Source organism: Stegostoma tigrinum, chromosome 33 (genome assembly GCF_030684315.1).
Source record: "Stegostoma tigrinum isolate sSteTig4 chromosome 33, sSteTig4.hap1, whole genome shotgun sequence".
Lineage (NCBI taxonomy): Eukaryota > Metazoa > Chordata > Chondrichthyes > Orectolobiformes > Stegostomatidae > Stegostoma > Stegostoma tigrinum.
The window spans coordinates 19,122,713-19,142,856 of record NC_081386.1 but is presented as its reverse complement, the minus strand read 5'-3'; the positions used below and the strand labels follow the sequence as shown (position 1 = coordinate 19,142,856).

The 20,144-nt window shown below is 39.8% G+C and overlaps 1 protein-coding gene across 2 annotated transcripts in view; it reads right to left on the bottom strand.

Moving 5' to 3' along the window:
* The window catches only part of LOC125467095 (WD repeat-containing protein 72-like), a 291,105-nt gene that overhangs the window by 172,661 nt on the left and 98,300 nt on the right, over nucleotides 1–20,144 (bottom strand). For both annotated transcript variants that reach the window (XM_048562515.1, XM_048562516.1), the window contains exon 14: nucleotides 8,190–8,416. In XM_048562515.1, the coding sequence (XP_048418472.1) occupies nucleotides 8,190–8,416 (227 nt within the window). The remainder of the gene's footprint in view (nucleotides 1–8,189; nucleotides 8,417–20,144) is intronic.

Here is a 20,144-nt window from a genome sequence, read left to right as displayed (position 1 = left end):
TACATGACAGGGTCATCAGCCATGGTCGCAGAAGGTAGCCCTTGCCTCTCATAGCCATCCTTTAAGGGATCCGGCCCTGAAAATGAAGCAGCCATATATGTTCTAAAGGGATAAGCACCATGGCAGCTTCCAGAGTGCCTCACTCAGAGTTCTACCATGTGGTTCCAATGATCACAGATGACTTGTACATTGATGGAATAGAACTCTTTTCTGTTGATGAGATCAGCCAAGTAAAATGTTGGTCGCAACACGATGTGTATTTCTTTTGTATATTCTAAAGAATAAAACATGAGTTTGCTTCACCTTCTTGTGATTTCACCCTTCGGGCAAATATTTACTCTAAGTGAATGAGTTCTGAGTTAGTTAAAATCAGGCCCTTGGAGCCCAAGTGCTGATCTTGTAAATTGGTATTTCCATTCCCAAGCTGTGGAGACCAAAACTGAACACAACACCCAGGTGTGACCTAACCAGGTCTTTGTACATGTGTGGCATTTTTTCTAACATCTTCTATTATATCTCGGGACAGGTAGATCCAGGACATTTTAATGACCTATGTAATTGTCCCCAGAAATTTCTTTATATCCCCATTGCTTCTAATCTGTTCCATTCACAAAATACTCTGACATACCCATTTTAAGTCCAAAGTGGATGACCTTACATATGTGCGTACTGAAATCCATTTGTCATAACCTGATCCATTCATTAGATTTGTTAATATCATTGTAACTTTCTCCTATCCTTATGGGTCATAATACCACCTATCTTGGATTTGTGACTCGCTATCAATTAATAGTTGAGGCCCCTACATTGATCCCTATAGAATACCATTTGTCACATGCTACCAATTAAAACACCTTCCCTTACATTCTGTCTCCTGCTGTTTAGCCAATCCCTCAGTCTATCATTCCACTAGCTTCAATTTTAGCTATAAGTCTTTGTGAGGGACTTTATTACTGGATACCTTCATGTAAATACCATGTGTAGACTTTCCCCTGTCCACTATCTGAGTCACCGCTTTAAAAAAGCTAGTCGACATGATGTACTCCTCACAAACCCTTGTTGTTTTTTAAAAAAATCTGAAACAATGACATTTTCAAGATTTTCAGTCACTCATCTGAAATTCTGGATTCCTAACCACAAATGTTACAACAGCTGGTGCCTAATTCCCTCTGTTTTCCTTTCTAAATAATGAAGTGACTCATGTAATTTTCCACAATTAATGGAACTCTTCAACTTGAAAGATTGTTGGCCTCTGCATTGCTGTAAGTATGAACTGATATCAGTGTGGCAGGGACAACAGGGTGTCTGGGACCTTACTGTACAATGGGACTAACAGTCTATTTCTTTAGAATGAGTAGAGGTTTGAAAGATGCAAATGAGTAAATGAGAAAAGGGTGAATTAAAGTGAAAAGTGTTCCAGAAAGAGAAATTAAGCAGGACAAATAAAAATCGATTTGAGAAGAAAGACAAAGTAGAGAAAAGAAATCAAAATATTACTAGCAACATTTACCGCCTTAGAAATGAGAGACACAAATGTAAAGGAATGGTGATGCAGAACCATAAAACTCACAATTAAAAAGGTTACTTATTGTTAAGACCCAGTCCTAATTTTCTTGACATAATAATCTTTCTTACTGAGAAATACTTGTGCAAACACAGCAGTCTCATGGAACATACAAGTAGGATGTGCGCCAACTTCTTTTTCACAAGGCTAACAAAGGTACAGCGCAGACCACTCAGTAATGTTGATTCTAAAGATATCTCTATCTTGCTACAATTTGTTGACTGATTTACACATTAATAAAGGCAATCTCTAATAAATACCATGATTTTTATAGAAAAATCTGTGCTCGTGCATCAGGTCAAACAATAATTAATATAAAGAAAAGGTCTGGTTGCTGAAATGGTCCTTACATTGGAACACAAGTGTCAATTAGTGAGCCCCTGAAAATTATAACCATCATGATATTATTTTCCTAATGTTTAACATCCTAAAAACACACATATTCTTTAGCACTGTACAATGGTTTCTGTTACTCCAAGTTAGCAGAAATTAATCCACGTATTTTGTAAGTCTTTCACATTTCAAAAGTTTTGTAAAATGGAGCACAATTTTCTAGTTTTCAGTATAACTAAACAAACAAGAATCTATGATTTGCAATAAGCACAAAAAAATTGAATCTGAAAACATCAAATAATTTCCTTATAATCATGCATTGTTTCCAATCACCATAAATCTGTGACTGTCAGAATATTTAAGAAATATAAAACATATCCTTCAACTCACTGCCAACGAGATCTTGGAAAATCCTTAGATAACATTATTAAAGCTTCACTAAGTGCACACTCCTTTTCCATCACAATATTTATTGCAAATTTCTGTCAATGTTTCTTTCAATGAGACATCACAGTTTCAAGGCTTTACACAGCAAGATGAATAGCATGAAAGTGGAAATTCACCTCAATTCAAGTGATTTCGAAAGATTTTCAACAGGAGGGATGTCAATAGCGCACCCTATGGGGGAGCAAGGAATAGCTCATACCAACTTCTGGATTTGAGTTTAACTGCCCAGCTGTGGTTGCCTGAAGTTGCTGTCAGTTTGACACCTGCGATGATTGTGAACGGTCACAGTTTTGCCAACAGTACAACTGCAAAACTCAAGCCAAGAAAAGTAGCACATCCTTTCTGACAGCTAAATATCCGTGCATGGGAGTACCATTCTGAATAGGAATTATATTGCCTTTTCTTTAATGTCACAGAATCAAAATCCAACAACACCAGTAACCCTTTGGGTTTCCCTACATCTATTTGACTGCAGCAGTGTACACTGTCAATTTAATTGCCTACGTACAGTGAGTAACACATGTTAAACCCAATCAATCAGAAATTATTTGCTTCACAGTTGCCAAATTTCTTTCAAACTTCTTTCCCAATTGACTCAATGGAGATTTATATACCTTTCCCAAATGAGCTTCTTCTCTGAATCCTTTTCAGAACACTACGGATGAATTTTCCCATTTTTACAGGGAGATTTTGAGGGTTTCCCACCATGGCCCATTGAGACTTTTCTCATGAAATCTTCTGCTGCTCACCACATTATTTATCCATTTGAGCACCATTGCTCAATTATGTGACAGGAGAGGCAGATGTCCTCACTGCTGCAGAGACATTCTGGTGTTCAAGGCAGAATGGGCAAATTTCAACCCTAGCTGAGCACCACTTCCAGCCCTGTAAACTAGGCACTGCCCGTTCCATTGTAATGCACAATCGCAACCACTAAGGATGTGTTGCTGAAATGGAAGCTGGCATCCTGCATCAATGATAGGGACCTGGAGGTGCTGGTGGACATGGCAGTGAAGGAAGGACCATCCTTTTCCTGGGAACCAGCAAAGGAGGCAACCAGACCCAGTCAGGCTTGAGATAATGGCCCAGGTCAAGCAGTCCAACAAGAAGGTGATTGAGCTTCACTCCACAAAGATAAGTGCCACCACATACTCACTAACTCTAACTACATACTCCTCCCACCAAGGAAAATGGTCTACCACTCTCACTTTTGTTTGCAGCTTCCCCAGTCAATAGCTCTCACCTCATTCACGTAAACTACTTCCTGTCCGCTGTGCTTCATACCCACTTGCTTGGGACATCTCACTACGTCATCTGCTCCTGCACCACCACTAACAGCTCTTCCTGCTATTTTCATCTCAATTAATCCCTCCTTGTGTCACACTGAAGGAGAAAAAGTCACACAATCAGGACCATGAGGCCACAGGCAGACAGCAGGGTGGCTGGCATATCATAAGAAATAGGATCGGGAGGAGGCCACACGGCCCCTTGTGCTTGCTACACCATTCAATAGGATCATAACCAATCTGACATTCCTCACTTCCACTTTCCTGCATTTTCTCTATAACCCTTGATTCCCTGACTGATCAAGAAACTGTGTCATCCTTAATTTATGTGAGGAGAAATAGCAGGAGAAGGCCGTAGCTACTCAAGTGAGGACACCGAAACTCCCTTGTCCAGGGAACCCAGTTTGCTTCATTGTGCTGTGTTGCACCACCCTTCCATTATCACTACGTTATGTTATTCTCAATATGCTCAAGCTTCTACACCTATTGCAGAACTAATGGTCTTTCTGTTACACAGGCACCAACAGCACCTTACAACCTTCACCCCAAAGAAACCAGCTTCTCACCCCATCAGCACCTCCTCTGAGGAAAATGTCACAGTACGTCAGAAGCTGCCTTCTGCCCACTCCCCCAGCTTAGTGACTTTTACCTTGGTGGGTTCTCTTTGTAGAGAGACAACCTGGTAGCCATATCACGGTACCACAGCTGGTCAAGGATGAAATGTCCCTAATCCCTGGCACTCTGAGGAACTGTCAGAACCCAGGTAGAACATAAGCCCCGGTATAACATAAACCTCATGATGCTGAGCAATAATGACTTTGCGCAAATGCATAGACACAGATAAAGCAGGCAAGTTAGAAATCTAATAAAAACAGGCTACAATCCATGCAGCACAGTCCTAAAATTTCCAGTGCTTCTGAGGTGGAAGTGAAAAACCACAATTGGAAAGTTGTACCTCGAGAGGGGTTAGAATGTGCAGCTTGCTACCACAAGGATTAGATGAGGCAAACGGGTTTTGGTGAACAAAGGATAACTAAAAAGGAATACCAAAGATTTGCTGATGGAATTAGCTGAGGATGGTGGGGATCTTCTCAGACTTACAGGTTCCTCATCCAGTGGTTGGAAGACTGTTGAGGAACCCCCGTCAGCTCCACAGGGATGGCCCACAAAATGCAAGGTCCTTCAGGCAGTTGACAAGCTGCTGTGGGTCTTCCTAACAAGTGAGGTCCCTGGTGGGGATTCCATTACATCATAAGACTATAAGAAATAGGAACAGGAGATTAGGCCATTTGGTCCCTCAGATCTGCTCCACCAATTAACAGGATCGCGGCTGATCTGATATTCCTCACATCCACGTTCCCGCATTTTGCTCATAATCTGTGATTCCCTGATTGATCAAGTTATCTACCACAGTTTTAAATATACACCAGAACACTGCCCCCACAGTTCTATGTGGCAAGAAGATTTATAGATTCACAACCCTCTGAGAAAGAAATTGCTCCTCATCTCAATCTTAAACTGCCCTCCCTTTTTTCTGAGACTCTGGTCCTGGAATCTCCCATGAGGGGAAACAGCTTCCCTGCAGTTACTCTGTCAAGTCCTTTAAGAATCCTGTATGTTTCAAAGATATCGTATCTCAATCTTCCAAATTCCCAACTTGCTTAGCCTTGGAGCATAAGATAATCTGATCCCTGGGGGGAAAGATTCTAGAGATCCATTAAGACTTGCTGACCAATCTTAGCAGTGAGCCATGCAGCAGCTACCTGCTGGTGGCCCCAGACCAACCCAGAGGCAAGGATCACAGAGAGATCCCAGGCCACAGGTGAGTGAAGACCGAATGGGGGTGATGAAAGAGGAAGCAGGATGGTCAAAGGCAAGGGTGGGAGACAGCTATCAATGGCCAGTCATCTGCCCAATTTTGGGTTCTTCATTAGGGCACTGACAGCCCAATGGCAAGGTATCCCTTGTGCAGGATGCAACTGGCACTTGCTGGGTGTCCTGCCAAGGTCGCGAGAGATCAATGCAGCCTCCATTTAATCCCTGAGCCACTAGTAAATAGTTCAGGATTAATGAGTGTTAATTGGCTTAGAAATAAGCCTAATCAACATCCTGCCGGAGGCTCCTGAGAATTGGAGGAGCCTTACCTGTAGAATTATACATTAGAATTACAGATTCCCTAACGTGCAGGAAGAGGTCAATGAGCCCAGGTACAGAGATTTATATGGCACCTCTCCCATGATTGGGCGGGTACAGCTACCAGAATTCCCATGGTGGTGGACTGCATTAAATCCATTTCAAAATGTGCGTGGATCCTAGTGGATGGAAAAACCACAGGCTCGGATATGTTGAGCCAAACAAATTTTCTATGTTCTATACACACTTTTGAAGGTGCTGAGATTTTTAATTCACATGATTTCTCTTACTATGTCACAACTAAACTCGAACCGTGCTTAAAGATGATAAAGATTGCCTAACCAATCCAAGGATTTTCTCCAGGGTTCAAAACAGTTAAACACTACTACCATAAATATATACACACTCAAAGTTTAAGCAGTATTCAGTGGAATCATGCATGTCCATCGATCGACAATTAGCAGTCCTGAGGAGTATTAGTTAGCATAATTTATCAAAGTCATATAACAGCCATGATTCAATAAAATATCAACAAATGTTCAGTCATACTTAAAAGAAGCATTTTAAAATAAAAAGAAATAGAATCATTAGTAATCCAGATGTTATAGTCGGTGTGAAGTACAGTCAATGTGAAGAACAGTCAGCGGAGAACAGCATTCATTATTTTTACCATTATTTGCAGATTTTCTGAGAACACTTTCACTGTGACTTGCAGTTAATGGAGAGCTTAAACAGGGGAGCAGAGGCCTGTATGAAAAAACAAGCAACAATGTGCCCCTAAAGCTAATTTGATTGAAGATGCTTACTTAGATAGGCAGAGTCTAATCCAGGAGGTATAAACTGAAATTTCAATTTCAGGTCAAGAAAGTAAATGAAGAGAGTGAAAGAAAGATGGGACTAAGAGAGAGGTGAAAGAACCAGAATGAAAGAGACAGAAAAGTTAAAATAAGCCATTTTATTCATTTCATTTTTGAAAATCTCCAACAACGAAAACTTTGGAAATGAGAATCCACACTTGTAAAGCTGAATGTTCAGTGCTAGAAAGTGTTTACAATTAAGACATATTATATTTTTTAAAATGTCATTTCCCCTTGTAAGAACAAGCCCCAATTTTTTTGGCATGTGTGGTGAGTAAGCATTGCCGTCTCATACCCTTCATTTGTTTGAGGACTGAGACTTTCAAAGTGATCCTCTTAGAATACCACTTTTGAAGGAATATGGAACCATAAACAGCAACTTCATGAACTCTGCATATGATGGAGGGCAGTCTCTGATTTCCTCCCTAACAATGGTGATGCCGATAGTCTTGTTGTTATTCTTATTACAAAACCAGGTCAATGAAACATTCCCAGCAACAGAATTCAGCATGTCTGCAGCCTCAAACTTGAGAGCTTTATCAAAACAGATGTAGGATCTGTAATAGATCTTGCCATCAGAAAGTCTGATGAGAAATACAGGAATTCAACAACAAAGACAGATCGCACCTTATACACTTAAAATGGATTATACTTATAAACTTGCATATTTCAAAATTCACTATGAGTGATACCTGGCATATATAAACTTCATAATAGTCAATCTCAGCATTGGTCATCGTACCAAATGACCCAGTTTATCATTAACAGTTTCACATATGTAACAAACAAGCTCCATAGTGTCACAGAGCCTGAAATTTGCAAGCAATTACAACCTCCATACTTTTCATGTACATCCAGTTGCCTGTTGAAAATAATAGCAAAAAGCAACATGAACATTAAGGGGTGTGTACCAGAAGCTGCTGAATCCAAACGAGCTTTAGGAACTACACAAGAGATAAACAAATTGTATTCAATTAACTCAATTAGTCTTTATCTCTGTAGGAAATGTTTAGGAGGGCCTACTATAAGGCAGTCAAATAGAACACATCTTATTGGTGTAGGGAGGAGGTTGAAGTAAAATAATAACGTCTTGTTTTGCTTCAGAATAATGTGAAATAAACTGAAATATATTTGCGGTGGTGAAGTGGTAATCCAGAATCTCAATGCTCTGTGCACACCCCGGTTCAAATCCTGCCATGGTAGATGACAGAAATTAAACTCAATAAAAATCTGGAATTAAAAAGATTGTCTAATAGCAACTATGTAACCACTGCCTTTTGTTGTAAAAACCCATCTGGTTCACTAATGTCCTTTAGGGAAGGGAATCTGCTGGCCTGGTCTTTACGTGGCTCCAGACTGACACAATGTGATTGAATCTTAACTGCCCTCAGGACGATTAAGGATGGGTGATGCCCAAGCGGCATGGTTGTATAAAAAGTAACTGATGTCAAGTCTTCATTCACCATCCCAGTATCCACATGACATTTAGCTTTCTGATGCAAACACACAATTAAAAAAAATTAACAGTGGATATCCAAGAGACATCTCTATTAAAATAACTTCAGTTACCTTCTCAGACGTTTTGGAGCTTTCAGCAGTTTGGAACGCAGGTGAAGAGGAGCTGAATTTGAAAGAGCCAGATTGTTTGTAGCTGGTGTTCTTCTTCTTGATCGGATCTGGAGGTTTCACTCCCAAAGATACGGAATCCATCACATTCACAAATGTAGATGATGTGTTATCACATGAAGCAATGATTGCTTTTGCAACATCACCAGTCTCATGTCGATCAAGAGTACCTACCAAAGGAGTTAAGAACATTGGCAATATAAACAACAAAGCATTTCCACACAGACAGCTCACTTTCTTAGTGATGTGAGAACATTTTTTGAGCCATCTGACAGACTGTGTTGATGAGCAATGAGCATTCAATAAATAAATAACTGTTTATATGTCACTAATATATGTCAAACAATAACTGTATCTTAAGGGATGAGAATCCTCACTTGTAAAGCCTAAGTTTAACCTATTCTCATATTACGCCAGTTGATTATAAATTATTGCTACAGTCCTACCAGACCACAGGGTTGCTCTTTCATTACAGAGAGGTGACTGGTGGTGAGCTTAATCTGAGGGCCACCATGCCTCAGGTGAGGAGAGAGGTTGAGAAAGAGGATCCTTCATGGTTACACTGCCAATGGAAGAACTGAACCCACACTTTTAGCACGATAGACCTACTGTCAAGCCAACTGAGCTGAACTCTCTACACACCCCCTGCCCTGCCATTTATGTTATGGTGTAAGTTAAATGGGAGGTTTTCTCAGGCCTGCATCCTATGCTGTGTCACAATTATGCATTCTAATTCTGCAAGCCCCACCTTGCTATTGTGTACAGTGGCTTGAGGATCTCCACCGCAATATTTCCCATTGTATCCAAGCCTAGCATATGACAGTTGTCATACCGCTCCCTTGCAATGCATCAGGCTCCACTTCTGATTGAGAAAATGGATTTATAAGCTGCTCCCATTCTTGTGACTGCAGCACACCAACATCTGTATTTCATGTTATTCTGTGCGTATGTGGACTCCCAAGCTTCAGTTTCAGTAGCGTAATGACACTGAACACTTACAGGTACCATCACAAAATGCAAAATCTTCTCATTTGCTAAGTCCAGTTACCATTGATTTGTCCTGGAGGAAAATAGCATGGCACTGACTTATAGAGTCATTGAGTCATACAGCATGGAAACCGACCCTTTGATCCAACTCGCCCATGCCAACCATGTTCCCAAACTAAACTAGTACCACTTGATTATATTTGACCCATGACCTTCCAAATCTTACTTATTCATGTACTTATCCAAATGTCTTTTAAATTTTGTAACCGTACCTGCATCTGCTACTTCCTTTAGCAGTCCATTCCACACATAAGCCACTATCTATGGAAAAAAAATTGCCCCTCATATCCTTTTTAAATCTTTCTTCTCTCACCTTAAAAATAAGCCCCTTAGTTTTGAACTCCCCACCCTAGGGGAAAAGATCTTGCTAGTCACCTTATCTGTGTCCCTCATGATTTCACAAACCTCTGTAAGGTTACCCCACAACCTCCTGTGCTCCAGCGAAAAAGTCCCAGCCTGTCCAGACCTCTCTCTAAACTCAAACCCTTGCAGTCCCAGCAACATCCTGGTAAATCTTTTGTGAAAACTCTCCAATTTAATAATAGCCTTCCCATAGCAAGGCAACCAGAACTGTACGCAGTTCTCCTGAAGAGGCCTCACCGACATCCTGTACAACCTCAAATGACGTCCCAACTCCTACTCAAAGGTCTGAACAGTGAAGGCAGACATGCTAAATACCTGCCTAACCATTCTGTCCACCTGTAATGCAAATTTCAAAGAATTGAATACCTGAATCGTCCATAACACTATCCAGGTCCCTATCATTAACTGTACAAGTCCTACCCTTGTTTGCTTTATCAGAATGCAATGCCTTGCATTTATCCAAATTAAACGCCATCTGCAACTCCTTAGCCATTTGATCCAATTAATTGAGATTGTTTTGTAATCTTAGACACCTTCTTCATTCTGCACTAAACCACTAATTTTGGTGTCATCCGCAAAGTAACTAACCATGCCCCCTATATTCTCATCCAAATTGTTTATATAAATGACAAATAAATGTGGACCCAGTACCGAATCCTGTCGAATGCTGCTGGTCACACGCCTCCAGTCCAAAAAACAATCCTCTACCCCCATCCTCTGTCTCCTGCTGTCAAGTCAATTTTGCATCCAATTGGCAAGCTCTCCCTGAATCCCATGTGATCTAACTTTACTGATTTGTAGTCAGTGATTTACTCATTAAAGCTGTTAATAAGGTTTGCAGAAACCTCAAAAAAAGAACAACTATTTCTTTGCTGAAAATGACTTTTGAGTTTGCTTGGTGCAAAATATGATGAACTCTGTCTGTGTCGATTTCCATTTTGCACACGTCCGAGTAAAGTGTCTGCCTTCCTCAGCATCAACATCCTTCATCTTGATGAACACAAACATAAAATGGGAATTATTAGTACTCTAGTGGAATGTTATCACAGACGTCTTAATGGTCAGCTTAAAAATGCTGGCACAGGAGCCCTGGGAACAAAGCAGATGCATTAGACAATAATGGACATCATTGTTGGATAGAAATGTATGTATACCTTTGTTGGATGTGCATCATTGATGGATTTAAGGAGATCACAATACACATGTGGCAGAGAGTGGAATGGAAAAGCTGGCAGTGTTATTGCTCAATAAACATCTTCTAAGATACATTCCTAAATCTAACAAAAATTTAATGCTCCATTTTATAGTGATGCTCCATTTCAGTGTTATATTCTTCTGCCACCCCACCAGAAAAAAAACTTCTGTTATTTATAGTTCAACAGCCCCGTAAACAGTACACTACCCAGAGTCAAATAATTGAGCTGTAATGTTACATACACTGGCTCTGGTCATGAGAGATAAATGTTTAACATTATTATCTGATCACTTATGTCCTTAATGTGCTTAACAGGTATGATCACTTTGCAACCTGCATATTTCTTCTTCCATTGACTAATCTCAACTTTGCACTCCTTGCAACTTGGAAAGAACTTTGCAGTTTGTTTCACCCTGACACCATCAATTTGGATCAGAATATAGGAGGCATGGCTGTGTCAAAGTGCAATCCGATCGCTGAGCATCACAAATGAGCCACTTTACCCACTCATGAAGTACAAATGGCAGATGTCACAGTAATATTGTAGACTGCACTGGTCAGTTCACAACTCTGGAATTATGTCCATTTCTGGTCACCGAGGCACAAAAACCCCTTCAACCTTTAAATGGGAACATGGAAACAAATCCGAGATGAAAGAATTGAATTATGAGCAAATATTGCAACTGAAACAGTCACGAATGATGTTTAAAATGACATTAACTGACTGATTAGGAGAATAAAGATATTTTTCTATGAATAGACTTAGCCGCTATATTCCTTAGAATTTAGAGGAACGAGACAAGAAAGATATAGACTTCTTAAAGGACTAGGTAGATTAAATGGTAGGAGGATAATCCTTCGAGCTGCAGAGTCTGGAAATAAAGGTCACAGTCTCAGGATAATGAGTTGTACATTTAGGATTAAGATGAGGACAATTTTCTTAGCTCAAAGAGTAAGAGGTCCTTGGAATACTCTACTCCAGAGTGCTGTGGGTTCTCAGTCATTAAGTCTATTCAAGATAGAGATTAATAATATTCTAATATGTAGGGAATGAAGAGCTATGGAAAAGTGGGGTTAAACTTTAAGATCAGCCATGATTGTACCAAGGACAGAGCAGGTTAGAAATGACCCAGCAGTCTACACCAGCTCCTAGTTCTTACCATATATTCTGCAGATAAATTAACTCCAAACCAAGTCTGAAGTAACCTACGCCAAAATAGAATTTACTGTACCACACTGTTAAAAACACACCATTTGATTAAATCAAAAATGATTTTTGGTGTGGGTTACTTCAGACTTGGATTTGAATTAATTAATCAAAAATGATTGCTTGATTGATTTATTGTTGTCACGTACTGAGATACAGTGAAAAGTGTTGTTTTGCATGCGGTACAGGCAGATCATACTGTACAAAATGCATCAGGGTAACAGAACAGAGTGCAGAATACACTGTTACAGCCACAGAGAAGGTGCAGAGAGAGACAGACAGAGAGAGAGAGAGAGAGAGAGAGAGAGAGAGAGGTCAGAATTGACATTTGCAAGGTCTATTCAAAGTCTGATAATAGCGGGAAAGAAGCTGTTCTCAAATCTATTCAACTTTTATATCCTCTGCCCAAAGCAACCAGAGTTAATATGATAGGAAAATGGTGGTAATAACTACTCTTCCAAAAAAACTCAAAGTAATATTAAAAACGTTTGACATAATTCCTGATTAATTTGTTCTAAGATAACAAGGTGCAGAGCTGGATGAACACAGCAGGCCAAGCAGCATCAGTGGAGCAGGAAAGCTGACATTTGGGCCTGGACCCTTCTTCAGAAACATACACTTATTCTAACACTTCTTTGAATTCGAACCACCTAGGAGTGGTAATATATTTCCATAATATATTCTGCTTAGATATTCTGCTTAGCCTGACTTTGAAATGACTTATTTAACAAACCTCCAGCGCTTAATGTGAAATTGAAATATCAAAATTTTACTACTTTTGTAAACTAGGCAGAATAGAAAAAAACATGTCAGCTGTAATTTAATTGTTTTTACCGATATCTTAAAACACTATCAGGTATTTTTGGTTACCGCCAAAGGAACAGTGTTGAGGATTCACCAACAGTAAAAAACTTGGAAGGAAAGTCTTGGCCAATATTGATAATTGGAAGCTGCAGCCCTCTTATAATTCAGCCCTGATGCTTTGTGAAATATACATTTTCAAAATGGTTTCTAAGCATACAAATATACATTTTATTCCATGAAATGTAAATAAATGTACAAAACTATTGATCAGCACAATCAGTATTTATAACTTTATTAAATTACTTTAACTTTGGTAATTTTGAATGCATCTCCTAAAAGATTCATTCAGGTTGTCCATGTTCTTAAACTGTAGAGCTGAAGAATGATCAACCAGGTAGAAATTGACTTAAGGAAGGTCTACATCCCAACATGAGACATGAGTCCAGTTACAAACTGGCTAAAGTCAGTACTTGGCAAACGTTGACTTGGATTTTATGGTCAGCAGCAAATGGGCAACACTGGCCCATCATTGCAAGTTTCCTAGCTTGTAAAATATCTGTTGTACTGTGATTTGAGGCCATCAGTCAAAGCAGAACAGGACCCTCTTGAGGGATACTGGACCTGTGCACAAAAAGCAGATAAACTAACTATTAGTTTTACTACAGGGTCATGCAGGCTCTGATGCTTCCTGGGGTGGGATTTTCAACCTGGAGGAAGAAGTTCTGTCTCCTTTTTCCTTAAATGTTGTGATCATTGGGACGACATCAAATATGACTTTGGCTGTGTACATTTAGAGGAGCAGCAGCATTCCTGTTCTTCTTGTCCCACAGCAGTGCTTTCAGGAGGACAGTGAGATGGATGGCTGGTTTGCAATGCAAAGTGATACCAACAGCATGGGTTCAATTCCTGCTCTGGCTGAGGTTACCAGGAATGTCCTGCTTTCTCAAACTCACCCCTCACCTCAGACCTGGTGACCTCAGGGTTAAATCACCACCAGTCATTTCTCTCTAATGAACAAAGCAGCTCTCTCTGACACTACCATAGCTTCAAGGTATTGCATGCTTGTGATTGCAGAGACACTGGCAAAATGAAGGTTGAGAAGGGACTGTGTAACCTCTGAATTTCTAAGGGACATTTAACTGCACAAGATGTCACTATCTGATATTCTTCTTGACAACAATGAGCACTGATAGTTGCAATTCTAAGCACAACACAAAATCTGGCCTGATTTCTTTTAATCGTCTCTGATGGTAAGGTTTCATTTTAGGCACCTGTGTTGTAAAAACATCAAAATGAGCGTACTGTTCAGGCAAGCTGTGAACAATTACATTGCAATTCATAAGGCACTCTGTGTTGTGTGTGCGCGCATATGTGAGTGTCTGTGTGTGTTAGAGTGTGAGTGTATTTATGCACGTGCGTGCATGTGTGTGCGCACGCGTGCAAGCGAATGTGTGTGACAGTTTGCATGTCCACGTGTGTGGAGTTAGTGGGGGGCGTGTATGTGTATGAGAGTGTACAAGGTTTATAAGTGGAGTCTCAAATTATGGTAAGGGCTCAGCAGGAAATAATGTTTTAAACCCAGGTAAAAGGCAATGCTGACTTCGACTCCTTTGCCATTCACAAATTACACAAACTCCAGGGCTGCTCATTGTTCGAGATCACAAAGTAGTTATCGAATAATGTCAAAACCATTTTTACACACCCACAATAACTATATAAGTTGTTCACCGAAAGCAAAGGTCTTGCTCGAGCCTTGTGTGTAAAATATATATACACCTTCGAAAACCATACAAATTGGCAAGCTTTGGCTGAAGTGGTGGGAGTGAGTTTCGATGCTTTCTGTTCATATCCAGCCCTAGGCATCAAATCAGTGAGCAGCTGTTGAACCCCTTTGAAGAATTTACTACTTACAAGTCACTGCTTGAAAGGGCCCATTTGAAAGGTATTCATTGCTGACATTTTCTATGTTCACCCATCAAAACAAACAGGCTGATACCACGACAACAGTTTAATACAATCAGTTCTTATTTAACAATGGCCTGCACTTGCTCATTCAGGGAGTGCTGGATAAGATGTCAATCTGAGCCACTGTCTGCTCTCTCAGCTGCCTGGAAAAGATGCCATGATGCTTTTCTGAAAAGGAGCAGGGGAGTTCTCTTGGCTGAACTGGCTGATATCTATCTCTCAATCAACATCTTTAAAACAGATGATTGGGTCATTAACTCATGCAATTTGCAGGTTCTGTCTGTATGCAAATTGACAGCTGCATTCCTACTATTTAAAAATACTTGGATGTCTGGGATGTCCTGAGGGCATAACAGGCATTGCACTGGCATCTTTATGTCTTTTCATTTGCTTGATGCAATCTTAACTTACCCCACTCTTTTCCTTACATATAACATTTACAGCATCAATCTCAAAAGTGGCAAGCTTTCAGGACTTGTGAAAAAGCAACCATTAACTTTCACCCAGAACAAATATTAATGTATTCATGTGCAGTGTCAAGCGAAATCATGTCCATTGCTCTCTGGAACATTACCTCCACAATGTAGCCAAGTTAGTGAGGCTGCTGTGAGTGCATGGTGGGTAATGTGCACTCCTTTTGTATATGAGCTGTATTAATTCTGTCCTTCCTGAAACAAAGGGCTAAGTGCAACAGAGACGGTACCTTCACTAACCTGCTATGGTTTGACTGTCTTGATCGGTTTGGCTCACTGCCGCATTGAACAGTTGTTTTCCCCATTTTCTGGTCAGGAGAGAGCAATAGTAATTTTTTTTTACAATTATCTGTTCTCATTTCCCTGATCTTTGGTTGCAACTGAGAGCACAATTTCTGGAGGAAGTATATCGAGTAGCAGTTTAAGGTTAACACAGTTAGGCCCAATCCTCTCCTGAGCGTGCCAGCAAAGTGATTTTTATCCTGTTAAATGCCATTTTTACTTCTGGAGACTTGAATGAAAGAACAAGTGTGAAAGGAGGATTCTTACAGGTTCATTGTGTTTAGCTCATAAATTTTGTTCTATTTAACAGATTCAAATCACAAACATCATCATAATAACATTGTCCATGCCTCAGCTCCTTAAATGAACCCTTCGACAAGCAAAGAAAAATTCTCCTAGCACCATCCTGCCATTATGTGAAAATGTGACAAAATAAATATGCATAAGTCATTCTGACTTTAACCCTTTACGTTAACCTTTGTACCTTTGTAAAATTCACTGTCTCAGACTTTTAGAAATTGATTTCTTATAAATTTTAAAAATTGGACTGCTACAAAGCAAATAGTGTGAAACCCATGTAGATTTAACCCTTCCTTAAACATATGATTCTAATTCTGAATAGATTAGTCATTGCAATAATTTTGACTATTTCTCTTCTCTCTCAGTTGCACAAAATTCAAACTGATAAGTAGCTCATGTTTTATATGCCTATTTATTGCACTGATTTGTTGAGATACAAATGGAAGTGGGTAATTAGATAAAATAAATGATATTAGTAAAGTTAATGTTAGAATTATAAAATGTATCCTTAATCAAGTTTGACAAATCCAGGTTGCTCTATTCAAGTGAACATTATCACATGCTCATATCACAATAATCAAACCGTCTCAGAGAAAATATGTGTTTCTAGCACTTATTTAAAATGCTGGACACAATTTTTCATGTGCTGCTTTCAACAAAGGCAATAAGATACAAAACGATCCAAGGTCTCACAATCAATCCTATCGCCAAAGAATCTTTCAGAAAAATTTTAAAAATGCACGAAAAAGACGACAGTTCACAATAGCCAGTAGTCAATCATGATGCCTGGTCACTCAGTCCAATTGAACAGACATCATTTATCATCAGTTACAGATGAAGTTCATTGTCTGGGCAGCAAGAACTCAACACACATCGACCTATTGTGCCCCTTCCTGACAAAACCATTTCACAGTTATTGCACTGTATTCCTGCAAATATATAGAAAGGCTGAAAATCTGTCCAGGCCGCCAGTCCCCTAAGGTAATACAGTTAGTTAACTTGGAATTCAGATCACAAAACATGGAAACAATCAAGCTCATAAAAGCAAAAAGGAAGCATTACAAGAAAATTATATTTGTTTAACAATTATCCTGCCATTCACATACAGTTTCAAAAAGTCCCAGCATTTCAGCTGACATTCTCCTGATACTGGATTTGGTACAGTTGCAGGAGATGGGTTATTAAATATGTACCCAGTCTTTACATTCAGAAAACCCGAGGCTACAGAGAATGCATTTAGAGAGATCAGTGACCACTATGACCTTGACCTGAGCTACAGCATAGCCTCCAGCACTTGAAAGGCAACTGCAGGATTTATCAGCAGGGCCACATTTGCCCACTCAAATCTAATTCTGACCAATGACCTGGAGAAAAATAGAGGGAGAGACAATGATAGCAACTGTAAATCACTAATATTTGCAAGGACAAAGGGGTCAAAATGAAGGAATTATGATGGTATATAACAAATAAGTCATGGACAATACTGTCCTTTTGAAAAAGAAATCTTTAAATCTTTAGAATGTTTGATCTCAGAAATATTGGGCATTCAAACATTATAAGCACTTTCGAAGACAGCAAGCTTTTAGATGTTAACCTGCTCAATTGACTGCGGTATTTGAAACTCTCCATCATTCCCGACTCAAATTTAAAATATAGCTATATTGGAATGTGTTCCTAACAAGAAAGGTTTCATGAGCAATGTAAGCAGTTTGACTTCAATTGGTCTTCGCATTACACTAAAATCGAGTAGAGTTGGACGCCCCCCCTCCAAGGGGCCATCTCACAATGTATGACACAGGTGATAAGTAAATTAAACCCCAACCAATCGCAAAATCATATTTTAGCATTGACCAAGTAGTTCTTTAGACAGAGATAACAAGGTGTAGAGCTGGATGAACACAGCAGGCCAAGCAGTATCAGAGGAGGAGGAAGGCTGATGTTTCAGGCCTAGACCTTTCTTCAGAAATTCTTTACACACTTGATCTTTCAATGGCTCTGATGTTAGTTAGAAGTAGAGACTCCAACATGCAAGCCCTTAACATTAAAGCCAGCTACTAGGTCTGTGGATCACCATGCACGCAGACAAGTACCTGTGAACTGAACTCCGTGACTCCATAAACCTTCCATTGCCTGTCAACAACATCCTGCATTCCACTATAACTACAGGCTTTGCTAACTCTATTTAAACTCATTTTCAGCATGGTCCATAACTAAATTCATTCAAGTCTTCAGGATTCTTGGAATAGCAGTCAAGAATCACACTCCCAAATAAGTGTAAATATGTCTGACATCGATCCCATTCCCCTTCCACTTCAAAAAAATATTGTTGACAGTCCACCAGTTAAATCGGAGAACCTGATCATTGAAGGAAGCCATGTTTAAATGCAGGCAGGTACACTTTCCAAAGTTACATTCTCACGTTAACCAGGAGAATTCCGCATTTCAGGTGGCCAGAGTCAGAGTCAGCTTGTGGCATTCCTTTATCACATTCAATGCAGCTCGACATAGGCAAGTCTTCCTCTAATACCTGTGAAAAGCACCTCCTGTTGCAGTAGTGAGTCAGTTTCTCTATGTCCCTCAGTAGTGATTCTGAGTTGGCACCAGAAGCCGTTGTGTTACGTTGCTAATCCAGGTGAAATTATGGACAGTGTTGCAGTGAGCTCACTAGAAATTGCCCAAATGCATTTCGAATGGGATTCTCACAAGTAACCTCCATTGCTCACAAGTTCATTCATGGTTGACATGGTTAAGCAGCTGATAATTTTCTACCACTAACAGACAAGGTAGCTCAAATTCTCTTCCCAAAGGGACATTAAATCATTGAGTACAATCGAGACTGAGATTGATTTCTTTTTTCACAAGGAGAATACAGGAGTAGGGATCATACATGAAAGGGTGTTTGAAGTAGATGATCAGCCATGATAACATTGACAGCAGAGCAAGCCCAAGGAGCCATATGGAACACTCCTGCTCCCATTTCTTTGTTCTTCAACCACTGACTTCATCGCTGACCAGTCATGGGTTCAAAGCAAAATAATTACAAGATCTTTTGCTCATCTAATCTACTAAATTGGATATTGGAGACTGAAGGGAAGATGGTTTAGCTCATCATAGCTTCTACAATTGAAAGAAATCCACGGTTTTGCATCTACATCTTACCCCGCTCCTTCCATCTCACATCTCATTCAACATCCAACAGATTTTTACTTTCAATTCTTCCTTTGAAATGCTGTTCATTCTGTGTGATATCAAGCCGCCTGGTATCTGACCTGGGAAGCTGATGGTGTCATTGTATCGTCGCTAGCCTAGTAATCTGCTGCCCCAACCTCATGTGTGGGGACACAGGTTCTAAATCTCACATTGCCAGGTAGGCTTACAACATTTAAAAGGCATCTGGGAGGATATATAAATAGGAAGGGTTTAGAGGGATATGGGCCAAATGCTGGCAAATGCAGGACTTGATTTATTCAGGATATCTGGACAGCAAGGACAAGTTGAATCAAAGGGTCTGTGACCAAGTTGTCCATCTCTATGACTCTGTTAGTATATCTCCTTCATATCTTAGTACCTCATCTGGACATTCTGACCAGTGCATTGCATGATAATGAACCATTTAAAAATGGTGAAGAACATCATCTTTGAAAGGACAGACAGGGGTAAATTGGACATTTTACTTCCTATGAAACCAGGAAAGTCAGCAACAACATTTACACAGGTAGAGCTTCAGCAATGTGCCAGTTTAGAGGAGGCAATAGTATTATCTCTAGACTATTAATTCAGAGACTCAGGTAAAGTTCTGGGGATTGGGATTCAAATCACTTTGAGGCAAATCTTGAATTAAGAGGCTGATTATGGCCATGAAACCATTAAAACCCATCTGGCTAATTAATGTCCTTTAGGGAAGGAAAATGACGTCTTTATGATCTGGCCTACATGTGACTCCAGACCCACAGTAATATGGTTGGCCCTTGACTGCTCTCTGGGCAACTAGCAACGGGCAATAAATGCTAACCTGGCCAGCAAAAGCCACATTGAAAGAATTTAGAAGTGACTATGGCATCTGCTTGAGAATTTAGGGGCTGCCATTGTTCTGCAGTGGCTTTGGATTATCGCTAGCCATTTTATTATTTTTTTTAAGAAACATGTGAGAAAACAAAGTTGAGGAATGTGAATAAGTTAAAAGATCTAGAGCAACAGTTACAATAATTATGCAAAAGCAACTATGCTCTACCAAATCTATTGAATGATCAAAATAAAATTAA